Source organism: Sceloporus undulatus, chromosome 9 (assembly GCF_019175285.1).
Source record: "Sceloporus undulatus isolate JIND9_A2432 ecotype Alabama chromosome 9, SceUnd_v1.1, whole genome shotgun sequence".
NCBI lineage: Eukaryota > Metazoa > Chordata > Lepidosauria > Squamata > Phrynosomatidae > Sceloporus > Sceloporus undulatus.
Genome location: NC_056530.1, coordinates 18,133,251 through 18,148,470, shown reverse-complemented (window position 1 = coordinate 18,148,470; position 15,220 = coordinate 18,133,251). Strand labels below are relative to the sequence as shown.

The 15,220-nt window shown below is 47.5% G+C and overlaps 2 protein-coding genes and 1 long non-coding RNA gene across 4 annotated transcripts in view; 1 reads left to right on the top strand and 2 right to left on the bottom strand.

Moving 5' to 3' along the window:
* USF2 (upstream transcription factor 2, c-fos interacting) overlaps positions 1 to 9,473 on the bottom strand; it is a 22,535-nt gene extending 13,062 nt beyond the window's left edge. For both annotated transcript variants that reach the window (XM_042440678.1, XM_042440680.1), the window contains exon 1: positions 9,365 to 9,473. In XM_042440678.1, coding sequence (XP_042296612.1) covers positions 9,365 to 9,417 — 53 coding nt within the window. In that variant the 5' untranslated portion in view covers positions 9,418 to 9,473. The remainder of the gene's footprint in view (positions 1 to 9,364) is intronic.
* Positions 7 to 2,243, top strand: LOC121916005. Its single transcript, XR_006100786.1, has 2 exons — positions 7 to 283; positions 775 to 2,243. It is a non-coding gene; the product is annotated as an uncharacterized LOC121916005 (long non-coding RNA).
* A 3,947-nt stretch (positions 9,474 to 13,420) lies between the features above and the next one.
* On the bottom strand, positions 13,421 to 14,908 carry LOC121915510. Its single transcript, XM_042439825.1, has 2 exons — positions 14,816 to 14,908; positions 13,421 to 14,265 (listed from the first exon to the last, which is right to left on the bottom strand). The coding sequence occupies exons 1-2, from the start codon at positions 14,862 to 14,864 to the stop codon at positions 13,421 to 13,423; spliced, it is 894 nt and encodes a 297-aa protein (XP_042295759.1). The 5' UTR covers positions 14,865 to 14,908.
* Between the last annotated feature and the right edge of the window lie 312 nt (positions 14,909 to 15,220).

Below are 15,220 nucleotides of genomic sequence, written 5' to 3'. Positions count from 1 at the left end.
ACTGCAGAGCTTTCAAGCCTCCTACACATGGGAAATCTTTCCCCATCAATTTGTCTGATACATGAGCTGAGTGCATGCCCTTGACAACATGCTCATCTCTCTCCAAATGAGAACACGGGGGAAGATTGGTAGCAGCTGGTGAACCATCTTGCAGGAAACCTTTTTCATCGTGAAGGATCTTTGTGACCAGTTCCTGATAAGTTTCCAAGAAAGCCTGAACGTTCTGCAGAAGTCTGTTTGTAATAATGGCTGCTTTGGGGATGGCCGAGTTGAATCTGCCCAGGTCTGTTTTAACTCTGTGCCCAACCAAGTTGTGTGAAGGCAATGTTTTCATTGCAAACCTGATTCATTTCCTACTAGACCTGAGACACAGGGGAGAAGCCATAACCCGAGAAATTGATTTTGACAGCATTTTGAATTCTAGTTTTAGGAAATAAAGTAGGGCATAAATGAACATTATCATTTTTATTTATATAATATAGTACAATACTGTGGTTGTTATTTCACATGATACAATTTCAGCGCTTTGATATCAATTTAACTGAGTGATGTCTTCTCAGATGTCCAAAGTTGCAAAGATCTCAGCTTAGTCATCTTCTCTTCTAAGGAGTGTTCAGGTTTGATATGCTCTGGTACTCATTTATGCATCTTTTAAGCAATCCAGTGTATCTGCAGAAATCTTCACCACCACATTTCAAATGAGTTGATTCTCTTCCTTATTAGCTTATCTTTCAAACAGCCTGGACTAAAACTGAGCCAATACTCTCTGTACAGGTTCTTCTTGGTGCAGAATTTAGATCGTGGCACAGAATGGATCATTATGCCTCCCGCTGTCTCTCCCACTAAATTAACACTCACAGCTTTGCCTCCTGCAGCATCTCATTCTCATTCTGTCCCATCATCTCCAATATGTGGAGGAAGAAAGTCTTAGTACTTTCTGCCTGGATAACCAGCCCAAACATTCCTGAAAAGAAGAGATCCCAGCGCTGATGTCTGCCGCAAGGTTAATATCCTTTTGCTTTCATGGGGAGAGACGGAGAAGGCTTGCAGCCTCCTGCCTCAAGCCAACTCAGGAGCTGGGAAGCATTCAGTTACTTTAATCCTTTGCACTGGCAGAGGGAGATAAGGCTCCTATCTTGACAGGACGTTGGTGGAGAGTAGAACAGCCTAACAGAGACAAAGCTGCTGTGCAGGCAAAGAGAAAGTGCCCGACACAGGGAAAGAGAGGCTGCAGGAAAAGAACTCTGTAGTAGGCACTGGCATTTAAAGCCCTAAACAACTTGGGACTGCAAAACTTAAAGGAGAACCTCTCCTTATGTATTCCTGCTTGAGGATTGATCTCTGCTAGAGCAATGCTCCTCTGTCCCAAAAGTCGGGATGATACAATGGGGGGGGGGGGGCACAAGAGAGGGCCTTTTTGACTGTGGCACCCCACTTGAGGAATGCCTTCCCCATGGGAGTCCTGACTGATGCCTACCTTGGGTACACAGGACCATCCCATGTCTTCTCTCGATCTTGCTCCTTTCCCACATTTTTTCTTCCTTCCCTTTCACATGAAAGCAGGCCAAACTTTGTAGTTTCCCTAGCCCCAGTTTGAGGGTCTGTTCAAGCATTTCCATGTCCTCCTTAAGCAGGGCTGTGTGGCAATGTGAGATGGGCACCAAAGACATTCAGCAATGCCTCAGTTCACACCCAGGGTACCAAGTTCTTTCACTTAGGTTACTCTTGAAGGAGCACTTCAGAAAGGATGTCCACACCACACCAATGGCTTCCCAGAACAATAAGCCAGCATTCTCTCTTGTTAATTTATCTATAACGTTGCACAAGTCTTGTGCAAACCATTTCTTGCTGAATCCAGGATGCTTCTATTAATTTTTTAAATTTTTTTCATTTGCATTTGGCTTTTCTTCCACTGAACTCAAAGAAGCATGCATGGCTCTCCTTCTCCTCTTTACTTTTCTCTCCTCGCAACCACCCTACGAGGTAGATTAGGATGTGTGCATGAGAGAAACGCTAGTCCAGTCAGCACTAGGATGCCCCACTGGCACCAACACTCATTTTATTCCAGTGCCAAGTAAAAACAGGGTTGGTATTGTTTAAAATAATAGCCACTGGGTGTGTGTAATTGATTTAATCCAAAAGCTAGGTGTGCATTTTTAAAAACCGTTTCAACCTTTTACTACCTGTTTCATATGCTTGGGTCTGTTTAAATATATTTTCATTAAACCTGAAATTATTTTAAACTGCTTTGATGGAGTTTATGTGTCGGCCGCCCTGAGATCCTGTAATAAAAGGTGGATAGAAATACTTGAAATACTTTATTCTATTGTTGAATGGCAAGGCCTCAGGGAGGGAGGATATGCAAGGAGGTTAGGGGCACAGCTGTGAATGTGGAAAACCCACAAATAACACAAACACAACATTTTTACCAGAGAGAACACCCCTCTGGGAATCTCTAGGTACCCAGCGCAACTCTGTGGTCAGCATCTGCCAAACAGTGACTACAGAATTGTGCTACAAAACAAATGCTTATTGGAGCGTTCTCTCTGGGAATCTCTAGGTCCTTCAGTACAACATTTGGTTAAAGTTGACCACAGAGTTGTGCCAGAGAACCTAGAGAGGACATACTGTATTAATAAAATCCACGAATAATCAAATCCGCAAAAGGGACAAGTGTATACCCCACTCACTTCCACGACAGCATTCTCTGAAGATGCCAGCCACAGATGCAGGCGAAACATCAGGAATAAATTCTTCCAGAACATAGCCCCATAGCCCAAAAAACCCACAAAAAAGTACGGATGCCAGCCGTGAAAGCCTTCGACTTCACACTTCCTAAGCGGTTTACAGTGTGTAAGCCAACTGCCCCCAACAAACTGGGTCCTAATGTTAGCGACCTATGGAAGGATGCAAGGTTGAGTAGACCCTGCAGCCCTGCCTGGGATCGAACTCACAACCTGGTGGCTGTGAATGGCGGCAGTGCCAACATTTAACCACTGTGCCATCAGGGCTTCATACCATTAATCATGCTGTCTGGTCAGAGCCGATGGGAGCTGTAGTCCCCAAACTCTGAAGAGCCAGAAATGACCCTTTCCTCGCAAGGCTCTAGCTGCCTTCTTAGGACTCGCACTTCTTCTTCTCCCCATGCTGCACATACTGGCCAGCCAAACCAAAAATACATCGAAATAGGGCACACTATTTAAAAACCCAACTGATTTGGCAAGAACTAGAACAGGGACAGAGTGGGAAGAAAGATCAACCCTTTGTTAGCACCTGGGACACACACAGATTCTAATTATTCATACAGCCAGAGGGCAAAGAAGGAGGAGAAGGAGAGATGACACTTCTCTGGTTTAGAACAGCAATTTTGGTACAGGACTGACCTGATAAATCTGCAGAGGCAGCCTTTGGGAAATTCCCATAAGTCGGGAAGGCCAACTGCAAAGGCCAAAGATGAGATAAAAATAACTTATTCCTTACATTTATGGTCTGCTTCTCCTCCAGTGAATTTATGGCATGACTCTTCCCTCTGCTCACTTTTTGTCCTCACAACAACCCTGGGAGGTTGGTCAAGCAGAGGAGCAAGGTCCAAAACACACTGTAGAAACAATCCAGTTTGAGACTGCTTTAACTGCCCTGGCTCAGTGCAAAGCAATCCTGGGACTTGTAGTTTATTGGAGGAGAAATGTCTTGCAAAACTGTAGCTCCCAGAATTTCCTAGCACTGAGCCAGGGCAGTTAAAGCGGACCCAAACCTGGATTATTTCTGCAGTGTGTTTTGGACTGAACTCTCCCAAAGACATCAGTAAATTTCACAGCTCAGAGGGGACTTGAACCTGGATCGCCTCTTAGTCCAAGGTGCAGCAAACTTTGTTAAAAGTCCAGTTGGATAAACATAAAGGTATTTTTTAATATGATGCATGCATTCCAGGAATTATTGCAATAAGGAAGGGATACGGACAAGGCATGCATAGACTGATATAAGTATAGAATCTGTTCGGTACTTTGTTATCAGGGAGAACTACCTTTTCTGAGCATCAAAGATTGTGTTCTGTGTTGTGTTGTTTATGTATTTGTTTACATACTGGTGTATTTATGTATTTGTAGGATTGTTTTTGCAACTTTAAGGTACACTGTAAGCCACTTTGGGTCCAAATTCTGGGAGAAAAGTGGGATACAAATTAACAACAACAACAACAACAATAATAATAATATATCATGCTCAGACAGCAATGTCAGGTGCTCTCTATGACACCAGAGGGTGCCAGAGGGTCCTCCATTACCATAGAGTTGTATCAGTGCACACAACACAGCTTCTCCTTCCTCTCCAGAAAGGAAGGAAAGGAACAATAGTATGTTTTATCTTTGTTTTCAGTAGCACCGTTTGTGGGTGGCTATGGGTGTGTTACTTAACATAAGTGCGTTAAGTTACTTAACATACAAGTGCAATGATAAGACATAGTAAAAACAGGACCCTGGCTACTTTTCTGTCACCCCTTGGTATAGAAACATTCTCAACCTGCAATAAGGAAAACATCCTGGTTTAAATTCCTGCACCCAGAAAGGTAGCCTATAAGGGGCCTGGCATGCTAGATTTCTGCATGCAGGATGTTTCAATCTGATTGTGAGAGCAAGTGAGAAGGAACAGTCAAATGTGAAAGCTCTAATTTCAGGCAGACCTGTCCAGGCATAGCCTTTGCATACACAAACTGAGCCTGTAGCAAAGGTGACAGGGAATGTGCGACAGTGAATGCACTCCACTCTCCAAAACCCAGACTTGGCTCACAATAGATGCTTGCATTTAAGACCCTGACTGCATGCCACAAAGTTCAGCGGTGGAGGATGTGCTTTCTCACATTGGAGATTTTACACCTCCAAGGTATAACTCTTGTTTGGAAACCAGGAGTATCATTGCTGTTCAATGAAGGTTGGGAACTCAGTGGCTCTTTAAATGTTCCTGAACTGCAACTCCCATCGCCTCTGACCAGTGCCCAAGCAGACCAGATCATTGACTGTTGGGGTTGTTGAGTTTCTGACTTATGGCGGCCCTAAGGCAAACCTATCATGGGGTTTTCGTGGAAAGATTTCTTCACAGGAGGTTCGCCATTGCCTTCCTCTGAGGCTGAGAGAGTGTGACTTGACCAGTGGGTTTCCATGGCTGAGATGAGAATCGAACCCTGGTCTCCAGTCATAGTTCAACACTCAAACCACTGTGCCATGCTGGTTCTCATTGCCTTTTACCCTCATTTCTTTCTTTCTTCAGGGCCAAAATACCCTGAACTCACCAGATCCCATCTGATCTTGGAAGTTAAGCAGAGTCAGCCCTGGCTAGTACTTGGATGAGAGACCGTCAACAGACACCAGGTACTGTAAGGCTATATTTCAGAGGAAGGCAATGACAAGACACCTCTGAGTATCCCTTGCTTACAAAACCCCTACGAAATGCATGGTGTCACCATAAATTGATAGGCGACTTGAAGTCGCAAACACACACACTCACACTTATACAAGGGACCACTCCCAGGTTGTTAATACACAACAGCAGCTCACCTGCCCTAGAAGAACAGCTCAGCCTTGCAAACTTTGCAAAATCTACTTGCTCATAGCAGATTTAAGTAGGCCAACCTACAACTATGGTCCAAAACACACTGCAGAACTAATCCAGTTCGAGATCGCTTTAACTGCCCTGGCTCAGTGCTAGGGAATCCTGGCAAGTGTAGTTTATTGTGGCACCAGGGTTATCCCTCTCTGATAGAGAAGGCTAAAATGACTCACAAAACTACAGTTCCCAGAATCCCAGGGAACTTAAAGTGGTCTTATTTCTGCAGTGTGTTTAGGACCTATGTGTCTTGTTTATGGCATCTCCATCACTTAAAATGAGAAGATGACACTGTCTCAGATTATAAAATCTCCCCACTTTGGTTGCCTATCACCAGTTTTGCTCACCATAGACTACCAAGTAAGACCTTCCAGAAGGCATCGGCTTGCAACTCTCAGCATTTTCCACCAGTGTGCAAGTTAGGGATGATGGGAGCTGCAGTCCAACAACACCCAGAAGGCTACACTTTTTACTATCCACATAACAGATTAAAACAGACATCTCTCTCTCTCTCTATTTTGTTGTTGTTGTGATATCCTTTAGGTCATTTCTGATTGACAGCAACCCTAAGGTGAACCCATCATGGGTTTTTTGTTTTGGCAAGTTTTTTCAGAGGGGGTTTGCTATTGCCTCTGAGGCTGAGAGTGTGTGACTCTCCAGAGTCACAGTCCCAACGCTCAAACCACTACACCATTCTGGCTCTCTATTTCACAGGTGGGCAAACCGTGACCACTGGATGGCAACATCTCAAGGATCATGGGCACTGCAATCCAATGATATCAATGGGGGGGGGGTGACTTTTTGCACACAGACACCCCATACAGGAGAATTTAATACAGTCCTGTCTCCGAATTTGTGGGGCATCCGTTCCAGATCCCCCACGAATTCAGAAATCTGTGGATATACAAGCCCCATAGGTTTAATGGCCGCACACTTTTGCAAATGGCTGGGTGCATGCACCATTAAGTTTAACGGAGGTCGCCCCTCTGCAAATAATCTCAAGTCCGTGAAAATGGAGGGGCGAGTGCATATCACACAGCAGCAAAAATGGCTCTGGGAGTATTCCTTCCCCCCTTCCTTAGATAAGACAGGGAATTCCTGCATGTAAACTCTCCTCTCTCTCTGATTCAAACTAGTGATATGACTTTGGTCACCCTACCTTTAGGGACGATCTAACCCTCTAACAAGCATTCGCTCAATGATTTGCAACTGAGCTGTTGGATGTCCATCTTCCTGCGCTCTCAACTTTCTTTGGAACGACGGAGAGATAAAGAGCTAGATTAGGATGCAGCTTCTATGTAAATATAGATTAAAACTTTTGTTTTTGAGCCACAAACTATATACTTGTTGTTTTCGGAGTCAGTCTCAGTTCTTAGGGAAGCACAGATGGGCAAGAGCGCATGTCTTAAAGCCAGACCATAACAGTTTTGGCTTGGGTCATTTTGATCTTTCAGTATTTTCGTTTCCTTACCAAATGCCTTGGGAAACTTAAAATCACTCTGCAGTTTCCCAAGGCTGCCAGCGTGAAAACTAATAGGCCTCCTGCGCCTTTAATGGTTGTGTAGAAAGGGAGGATTTCTGCAGGTGTTGTTGGTTATCTGGCCAGACAACAAGCAGCACCTGCTGAAATCCCCTCTTCTACACAACACTTAAAGGCAGAGGAGCCCTCTCCACCTTTCAATCTGGCAACTCTAAACTCCCACTTTGAGATGTATATGCTCCCCATTTCTTTTTCCTTTCTCAGATTGACAGAAATATACACATATATATGTATATAGAGATACACACACATACATATATACATGAGAGTGTGGTACTGTATAGTGGTTTGAGTGTTGGACTATGAGTCTAGAGACCAGGGATCAAATCCCTGCTTGGCCATGAAAGCCCATTGGGTGACCTTGCGTAGGTCACACTCTCTCAGCCTCAGAGGAGGGCAAGGGCAAACCCACACTGAAGAAATCTTGCCTAGAAAACATCAGGATCAGTTCACCTTAGGGTCCGTCATAAGTCAGAAACAGCCTGAAGGTACACAACAAGACAGAAGTTGTATACACACATAAACACACACACACACACACACATATATGAGGGCCAGTGTGGCATTGTGGTTCGAGCGCTGGACTACGGCTCTGGAGACCAGGGTTTGAATCCTGGCTCGGCCGCTTAAACCCACTGGGTGACCTTGGGCAAGTCACACTTTCTCAGCCTCAGAGGATGGCAAGGGCAAGCCCCCTCTGACGAAACTTGCCCAGAAAACCCCATCACAGGTTTGCTTTAGGGTTCCCATAAGTCAGAAATGACTTGAAGGCACACAACACCAAACATATGTGTGTGTATACATATATACACATACAGTATCTATATATTGTATACATATAATATATATTATATACAGTATAATATATATGTGTGTGTATATACACACACACATCTATATATCTCAGTGGTCCCCAAACTGTACTCTTTAAGGGCTTTTAGACTCCAACTCCCAGAATCCCAGACTATTGGCCAACATGGCTGAGGCTTCTGGGAGCTGAAGTCCAAAATCTCTTAAAGGGCACAGTTTGGGCGCTCTGGTGCCAAGACAAACTACCATCCCCAGAATCCCATAGCAGGGAGCCAGGGCAGTTCAAAAGGGGTATCAAACCGGGTTATTTCTCCAGTCTGGATGCAATCCCACAGTCAACCAGACTTGAAGTGGTCCTTTTTTCCTGGTGTCACCCCTCTTTCCCTTTCAGATCAATACACCCAGATCACTGCTCCTTATCTCCCCCCCCCCAATTTCCTAACACCCCATTTTTCCCTAAGATTTTTACAGCCTTGGAAACTATTATTATTATTATTATTATTATTATTATTATTATTATTATTCCCCCTTTCCCCAAAACTGAGAGCAGTTTGCAAGACTGAATCAGTGCAATTGAAAAGACAGCCAAGTGTTGCATTAAATCAGGATTAAAGATCTGGGGGTGGCTGGGTGGGTCCCCTTCCCTTCCCTCTCCCCCATCAAGGCCCAAGGCTTCCTCCAGATCCCCAGCAGATCCCTATCCCACCCCCATCAAACAACCCAGTCCTTGAGAGCTGCCTTCCCAGGCCTCTGCCTCGTCCTCCATTTTGTCCAAGGCCCAAAAGAGGAGGAGGAGGAGGAGGAGGAGGCGGATCATGGCTGGGGCCTTTTCTTCCTCCCTCCTCCACTGCTTCTTCCCAGGCCTGGATATGGAAGGATCTGGGGATCCCCCTCCCCATGGCTCTTGGAGAAGGGAGGGATCATCTGGGGCTCTAACTGGCAGTAGTGGGGATCTGAGGGGGGGGGTTCCAAAGGGATCTAGGGATTACATAGCAGTGGGGGATCTGGGGATCGAGAGGGACCTGGAGGCTTGCCTGGCAGTAGGGATCGGGAGGCTTGTCTGGAAGTGGGGATCGAGAGGGATCTGGGGATTACCTGGCAATGGGGAATCTGGGGATTGAGAGGGACCTGGGGGTTTATCTGAGGGCGGTGTAATCTGGGGATTGAAAGAGATCTGGGGGGCTTACCTGGCAGTGGGGAATATAGGGATCGAGAGGGATCTGGGCAGTGGGGAATGTTGGGATTGAGAGGGATCTGGGAGCTTGTCTGGCAGTGGGGATCTAGAGGGATCTTGGCCTTCCATGGCAGTCGGGGTCTGGGAGCCGAAGGGGATCTGGCCGTGGGGCTGGAGAGGGATCACCTGGGGCTTGCATGGCAGTGGGGAATCTGGGGATCCCGGGGGATCCCGGGCCTTACCTGGCAGCGGGGGCGGCGTTGGCTGTGTCGAGGCCGGGATCGAGCATGTCCATGGGGGAGAGGGAGGGGAAGGGGGGAAGGGGAAGAGGGAGGGAGGGAGGGGGGAAGGGATCTGGGGCGGGAGGGGGGGGGGGGGGGGGGGGAGGAAGGGGAGAGGAAGGGAAGGGGAGGAGGAGGAGGAGGAAGGCTGTCTGTGTCTCTCACGCCGGATGGAGGCAGAGGGGACGCCGAGGAGACACGGGAGCCCAGGCGCTGATCACGGGGACAAACACTCGGGTCATGTGAGTGGATGAGGAGGAGGAAAGAAGAAAGCAAGCGAGCGAGCGAGCGAGCGAGCAGCAGGGACAGCCAGCCAGGCAGCCGGGCTCCCTGCCTCGAAGCCCGGGGCACGTGAGGAGAGGAGGGGAGAGGAGGGGACGCCCAGCCAGGAGAACAAAAGCCGCCCGGGAGGGAGCACACAGGCCTGCCTTTGGGAACCTCCGCCGACACCAGCAGCAGCAGCAGCAGAGGAGGAGGAGGAGGAGGATGGAAGGAAGGCGGCGGGCGGAGGGAGAAAGAGGGAGGGAGGGAGGAGGAGGAGGAGGAGCGGAAGGGAGGGGGAGGGGAATGGAACGCTCAGCCTCGTCGCGGAAGCGGATGGAACGTTGCGAGCGTTCGATCGAACGTCTGCGGCCGGAGGCGCTGTGGGTGGGCTGCAGGCAGAGCTCAGGCCGCCTCCGCACTGGACCCAGAGCCCGCTTTGGCCCCGCGCTCACTCTCTTCTGCCTCAGAGGCTATGGAATTCTGGGAGTTCGTTCTGGGGCCCAGAGTGGAGCTCCTCCTTCAGCCACAAAGCGGTGCCGAACCGGGTTATTTCTCCAGTGCGGACCTATCGGGGAGGGAGAGACCTTCGAAGGGCGGAAAGCGGTGGGATTCTGGGAAGCGTCTCTGCAGTGCGGATGAGGAGGCAGCCGCCTAAGGAATCGTGTTCGACTCCTAGATCTTAGAATAGCCTTCTGCTTGACCCTGGAGACTGACACATTCTCTGGGTATAAAAATCCTAAAGGGACCAGATCCCATCTTGGGAGCTAAGCAGGGTCGGCTCTGGTTCCTGTTTGGATGGGAGACCGCCAAGACTATATTTCAGAGGAAGGAAATAAAGTGGGCTTGCCCCATTGGCAGGCTATCAGTCCATGGGTTCAACCACCCCCAGATCTCCGTGCCCCATATGATTCAATGGTGGCATGCTGATGTTGAGGCACAAACATGGCCAGCCATTGAATAATATGGACTGCAAGATGGACCAGAACTGAACCCCCCCATAGATGGAAAGGCTTTGCTGTACCACTTCTTTGTATCATTTGCCTTTAAAAGACTATGAATCTTATAGGGTCACCGTAAGTCAGTAGGTAAATCGAAGGCCCATATCCACACAGACATAGTTTAAGCATTTATTTCAGTGTTGCCAATGGGTTTTTTAAAAGCTCTTCTTTCAGCTCTTGTTTCATGAGTCGCTTGCTTTTATATCTGTTTAAATAAAGATTTTCCTCTTTATTTTAGACTATTTGTATAGATGGGAGATGCAACACCTTGAAATTACGACAAGAGAAATCAGGGATGTAGCCGGGGGGGGGGGGGGGGGGGTTCGGACCCCCCCCCTTCCATTAGAAAAATGAATGGTGTGTGCTGCTGCGCCGCTGCACTCAAGCCCCATTATAATGGTGGCACTTAGTCTGGACCCCCCCTTCCTAAAATCCTAGCTACGTCTCTGGAGAAATGATTATGAAACTCAGGAAGCTTCAGCCAATTACTGTTTCTTAGCTTAGCCTACCTTACAGGGTTGTTGTAAAAGGGACTAAGGGGTCATCCACATTGGCAAAATAAAGCTGGTTCAAACTGACTCAAAGTCTATCTGTTTATATGACCCACAGAGCAAAGTGGGAGGATACTGACACAAAAGCCATGCTCTGGGGCTAAAGTCCAGAGCAAAAAGACACTGTCCCCCTTTTGATCCTGTCCTCTGAAGTATTAGCTACTCTTCCGAATTTGGTGTCATCTGCAAATTTGATAAGTATGCTCCCAATTCTGTCCTCCCAAGTCATTGATAAAGATGTTAAATAGCACTGGGCCCAGGACAGATTGCTATGGCACCCCACTGGTCACTTCTCTCCAGGATGAAGAAGAGGAGCCATTGTTGAACACCCTTTGTGTTCGGCCAGCCAACCAATTATAAACCCACCTAACCATTGTATTGCCTGGCCCTCATTTTACTACCTTGCTTGTAAGAAAATCATGGGAGACCTTGTCAAAGGCCTTACTGAAATCAAGATATACTACATCCACAGCATAGAGGAAGGAGGTCATTGGCTGTCAGGTTGTGTGTTCATGTGATGGTGGGCATGGATGGTGCATGAGTTCAAGAGGTGTGTCTTGACGCCGTGTGGTGGAAACTGCCTGTGGATGTCCGGCTATCCTTCGGAGTTGGCCGTCTGGTCAACAAAGCTTCCATCCACTTTAAGAAAACCCTGGATGGAGCCAATTTTCTTCCTGTCCATCTGCTCTGGCCCAAAGAGAAACTGAGGCCTCATACAGACAGGGCAAAATAAAGCTGCTTCAGGTCACTTTGGAGGTATGCTGTTTCAGTGATAAGAGTCTGGACGCCGCACCAAAGCCATGATCTAGTCCTAAGGATTGGGGCGCAGCTTTGGTACAGCTTCCAGACTCTTAGGATACATGCATCATTGAAACAGCATACCTCCAAAGTGACCCGAAGCAGCTTTATTTTGGCCTGTCTGTATGGGGCCTGAGTTAATGACCATCAGCTCCATAGAAGGATAGCAGGATCTAACCTTGAATATTCCATTTGCTGAATCCAAGAACACCTATCCAGTAGAAACATGTGCAGAAGAACATCTACTACAGGGGTATGTCCACACTGCACAATTATGGCAGTGTGATGCCACTTTAACTGTCATGACTTCTTTGTATGGAATCGTAGGATTTGTATCCACTGAGATTTGGTTCAAGGACCCCCCCCCCCATAGATACCAAAATCCACCAATGCTCAAGTCCCACTAAATACAATGGCATAGTGAGATAGTGTTCCTTATGTAAAATGGCAAAATTTTCAAGCTGTGGATGCTTGGATCTGTGAATAAAGAAAAAAATCCATGAATCTAAAGGACTTACTGTAATAAGAGCCGGAGCTTAAAAAACTCAAGCAGAACTTCCTGCACCAAGATCACCTTGTGGTTAAGATGCCACACTGGCACTTAGGAGATTCAGGTTCATGTCCACACCATGCCACCAAACTTACTATGTGACCATGGGCCAGTCACTCTCTTAGCCTGGCCTACCTCATAGGCTTGTTGTGGGAATGAAGTGGAGAGAACAGTGTACACTGCCTTGAGGGGAGAAAGGTGTCACCACTATTGTTAACTGGTGCAATGTTTCCCTCCAAGGGTGGCAAAGGGGTTTATCCCTGAATCGGAGAGGTGATGGAGGAAAATGTGGGAGGAAGACAGGTGTGGACTGGTTACTCTTTTGAGCAATATCTTAACTTGGACCTGAAAGCTTCCTTGGCAGCCTGTGCTGTGCGGTTGGGGCAAGGGAGAAAAGTACTAACGTTCTCTTCGTGTTTTATCCTAGTCAACAACCAGTTCTCAAAATTCAACACCAGTTGCATCTTCTAAACCAGCATCAAAGGCAGCTCCAGACACAGTGCATTGCAGCAGCCCAGTCTACAGATCCATTCAAAAATAAAAGAAGGAACAACCATGGTCACCCACTGAATAGCATTTTCCCTATCCTGAATATTGCAACATAAATTTCCATGGAGTAGAAAACATAGATATTTTTAATTAATGTTCTGCTTAGCTGCTGATTTTGAGATGGGATCGGTTGCCATCTGCAGAGTTTGAAAGGCTGATGACGTACGGGGCTTTGTCAAAGGCCAGTGGTACCAACATTTATGAAACTCAGATGGAGGTGTTCGGTGCCATTGTGGCCATGGGAAAGTTGTAACAGGGCTTCACTTGTTTGGGCCGTATGGCTAATATCCAGAGTGTCCCAAGAGGACTAAAATGGCCCATGATTGGTAGGGCTCATAAACTGAAGGTTGATTGATTGTCTTGGAGCCACATTTGGGATAGTTGCAGGGGCAGGTTGGATGTTTCGAGGGGCTTTGCCATCCTGCAGGATAAATGGTGGCTCACTTGGTGTTGTAGTGGTAGCCACACAGGGCATGGTGGTGATGACCATGATGTCTGGCCGCAAGCCGGGGCTAGACTCCTGTGGCGAAGGCAGCCCTGGAGTGTTGGCCAGGGACGCTTTGCTGGCATAACTGAGAGCCAGCTGCTCTAGCCGTCTCTTCTTGAAGAAAGCTTGGGTAGTAGCATGCAGGGGTTGGAGGAGGCGAGGCACAGGTTGGCCTGGGTGGAGGAAAAAGTCAAAGCCAGCACAGTCGGAAGGATCATAGGCTGGCTGCCGACCCACTTCAGTTTCGCTGGGCCAGGCAAAAGGGAATGGAAGGGTGAAGTCCTCCGTCAGGACCCGGATGGCAAAGTCATCCTCTTTGCCAAACTCTTTGTAGGCTCTCTGAATGCTGTGGAAGTGTTCGTCCCACTTCTTCATGTCTCCATCGTAAATGTCGGGGAAGGATCCCGGAAGAGTCTGGACGAGCCTCGGGGGCGAAGAAGTGGCTGTGGAGCCTGACAGGCTGTAGACAACTCTGGTTGGGGTGGCAGGTGGCGCTGCCTGGTTGAAGGTGGGTGATGGTAGCGGCGGGATCGTTGGCAGCGGTGGCGGAAGCAAGAAGTCCTGAGAGCTGCTCCCTACTATGGCAGTTTTAGAACTGCTGCCTGCAACAGGAAGGGGCTTCCCCTGTTGTAGTGGGCTAGGAAGAGCCATGGTCCCTCCATCACCTGTGAGTGCACAGCCCAAAAACAACAGGGTTAGGATAGGGGAGGATTGGGCAAAGTAGAACCATGTGGCTACATGTCCCTAGGCTCTATTGCACTCTCTAGGCTTCCCAGACCACCCTTTTTCTGGCGAAAGAAAGTGGATGAATGGCTTCTCTTGGAAACCTCCATGTGAGGCAATTCCCTTATTAAATGAATTGCAGAATCCTCTACACTGTTTATTAAAAGCTATCTGTTTTCCAAAATGGGAAGACTACTACTGGTAGTGGTATTAACAGGAATAGAAGTATAGTAGTAGAGAAGGCCAGCATGGAGAGACTAAAGAATTCTATGCTCTTCTCAATTGCCCTGCCAAGAAATTTTATCTGAAGAAGCACCACATGCTTCTTAAACTTCTTTTTTCTCTAGATCAGTAAAGTGTGGGCCAGCCCAGATTTGGCCCTACTGCTGCCAGTTGCTGATTCCTACCCTTCACTGCCTCTTTTGTCCTTTGTAGAACTAGTTGGGCTTCTTTTTTCCACCTCTCCTACAAAGTTCTGCCTAATGCCATCACCTGGAGGTTGAGGTGGGTTGTCCAAAGTCTCCAGCACTAAGGAAGCCATTGTCCCACATAAGATACAGGAACGGAAGGGGTGGGAGAACAATTGTTGACTGTAGTCACCTAGGAAACAACAATGGCTCTGTGATGGCATCACAAGGAGAAAGGGGGACCGCATAGTGATGGCCACAATTGGTGTGGAATGAGGCAAATGGCAGCACATGATGGAAGCACATGACCTACCTTTGATGAAGCAGCAGCAAACTTGAGTGTTGGAAACAGTGATCAAATGGCAATATAGCAATATTTCCACTAGATGTCAGCCGTAGACCTGTCTTTTCCCTCTGGTTCTAGTCTCGTTTTGATGGAGACACTTTCTGATATGATGAGATTTAGCAATGGACAAAAAAGAACTGACAC

Bases quoted from the DNA above. Each gene is read 5' to 3' on its own strand.
- LOC121915510 (XM_042439825.1), bottom strand. From the start codon at position 14,864: ATGGCTTCCTTAGTGCTGGAGACTTTGGACAACCCACCTCAACCTCCA. The intron at 14,266-14,815 runs GTGATGGCATTA...GTGCACTCACAG, and splicing joins CAACCCACCTCAACCTCCAG to GTGATGGAGGGACCATGGCT.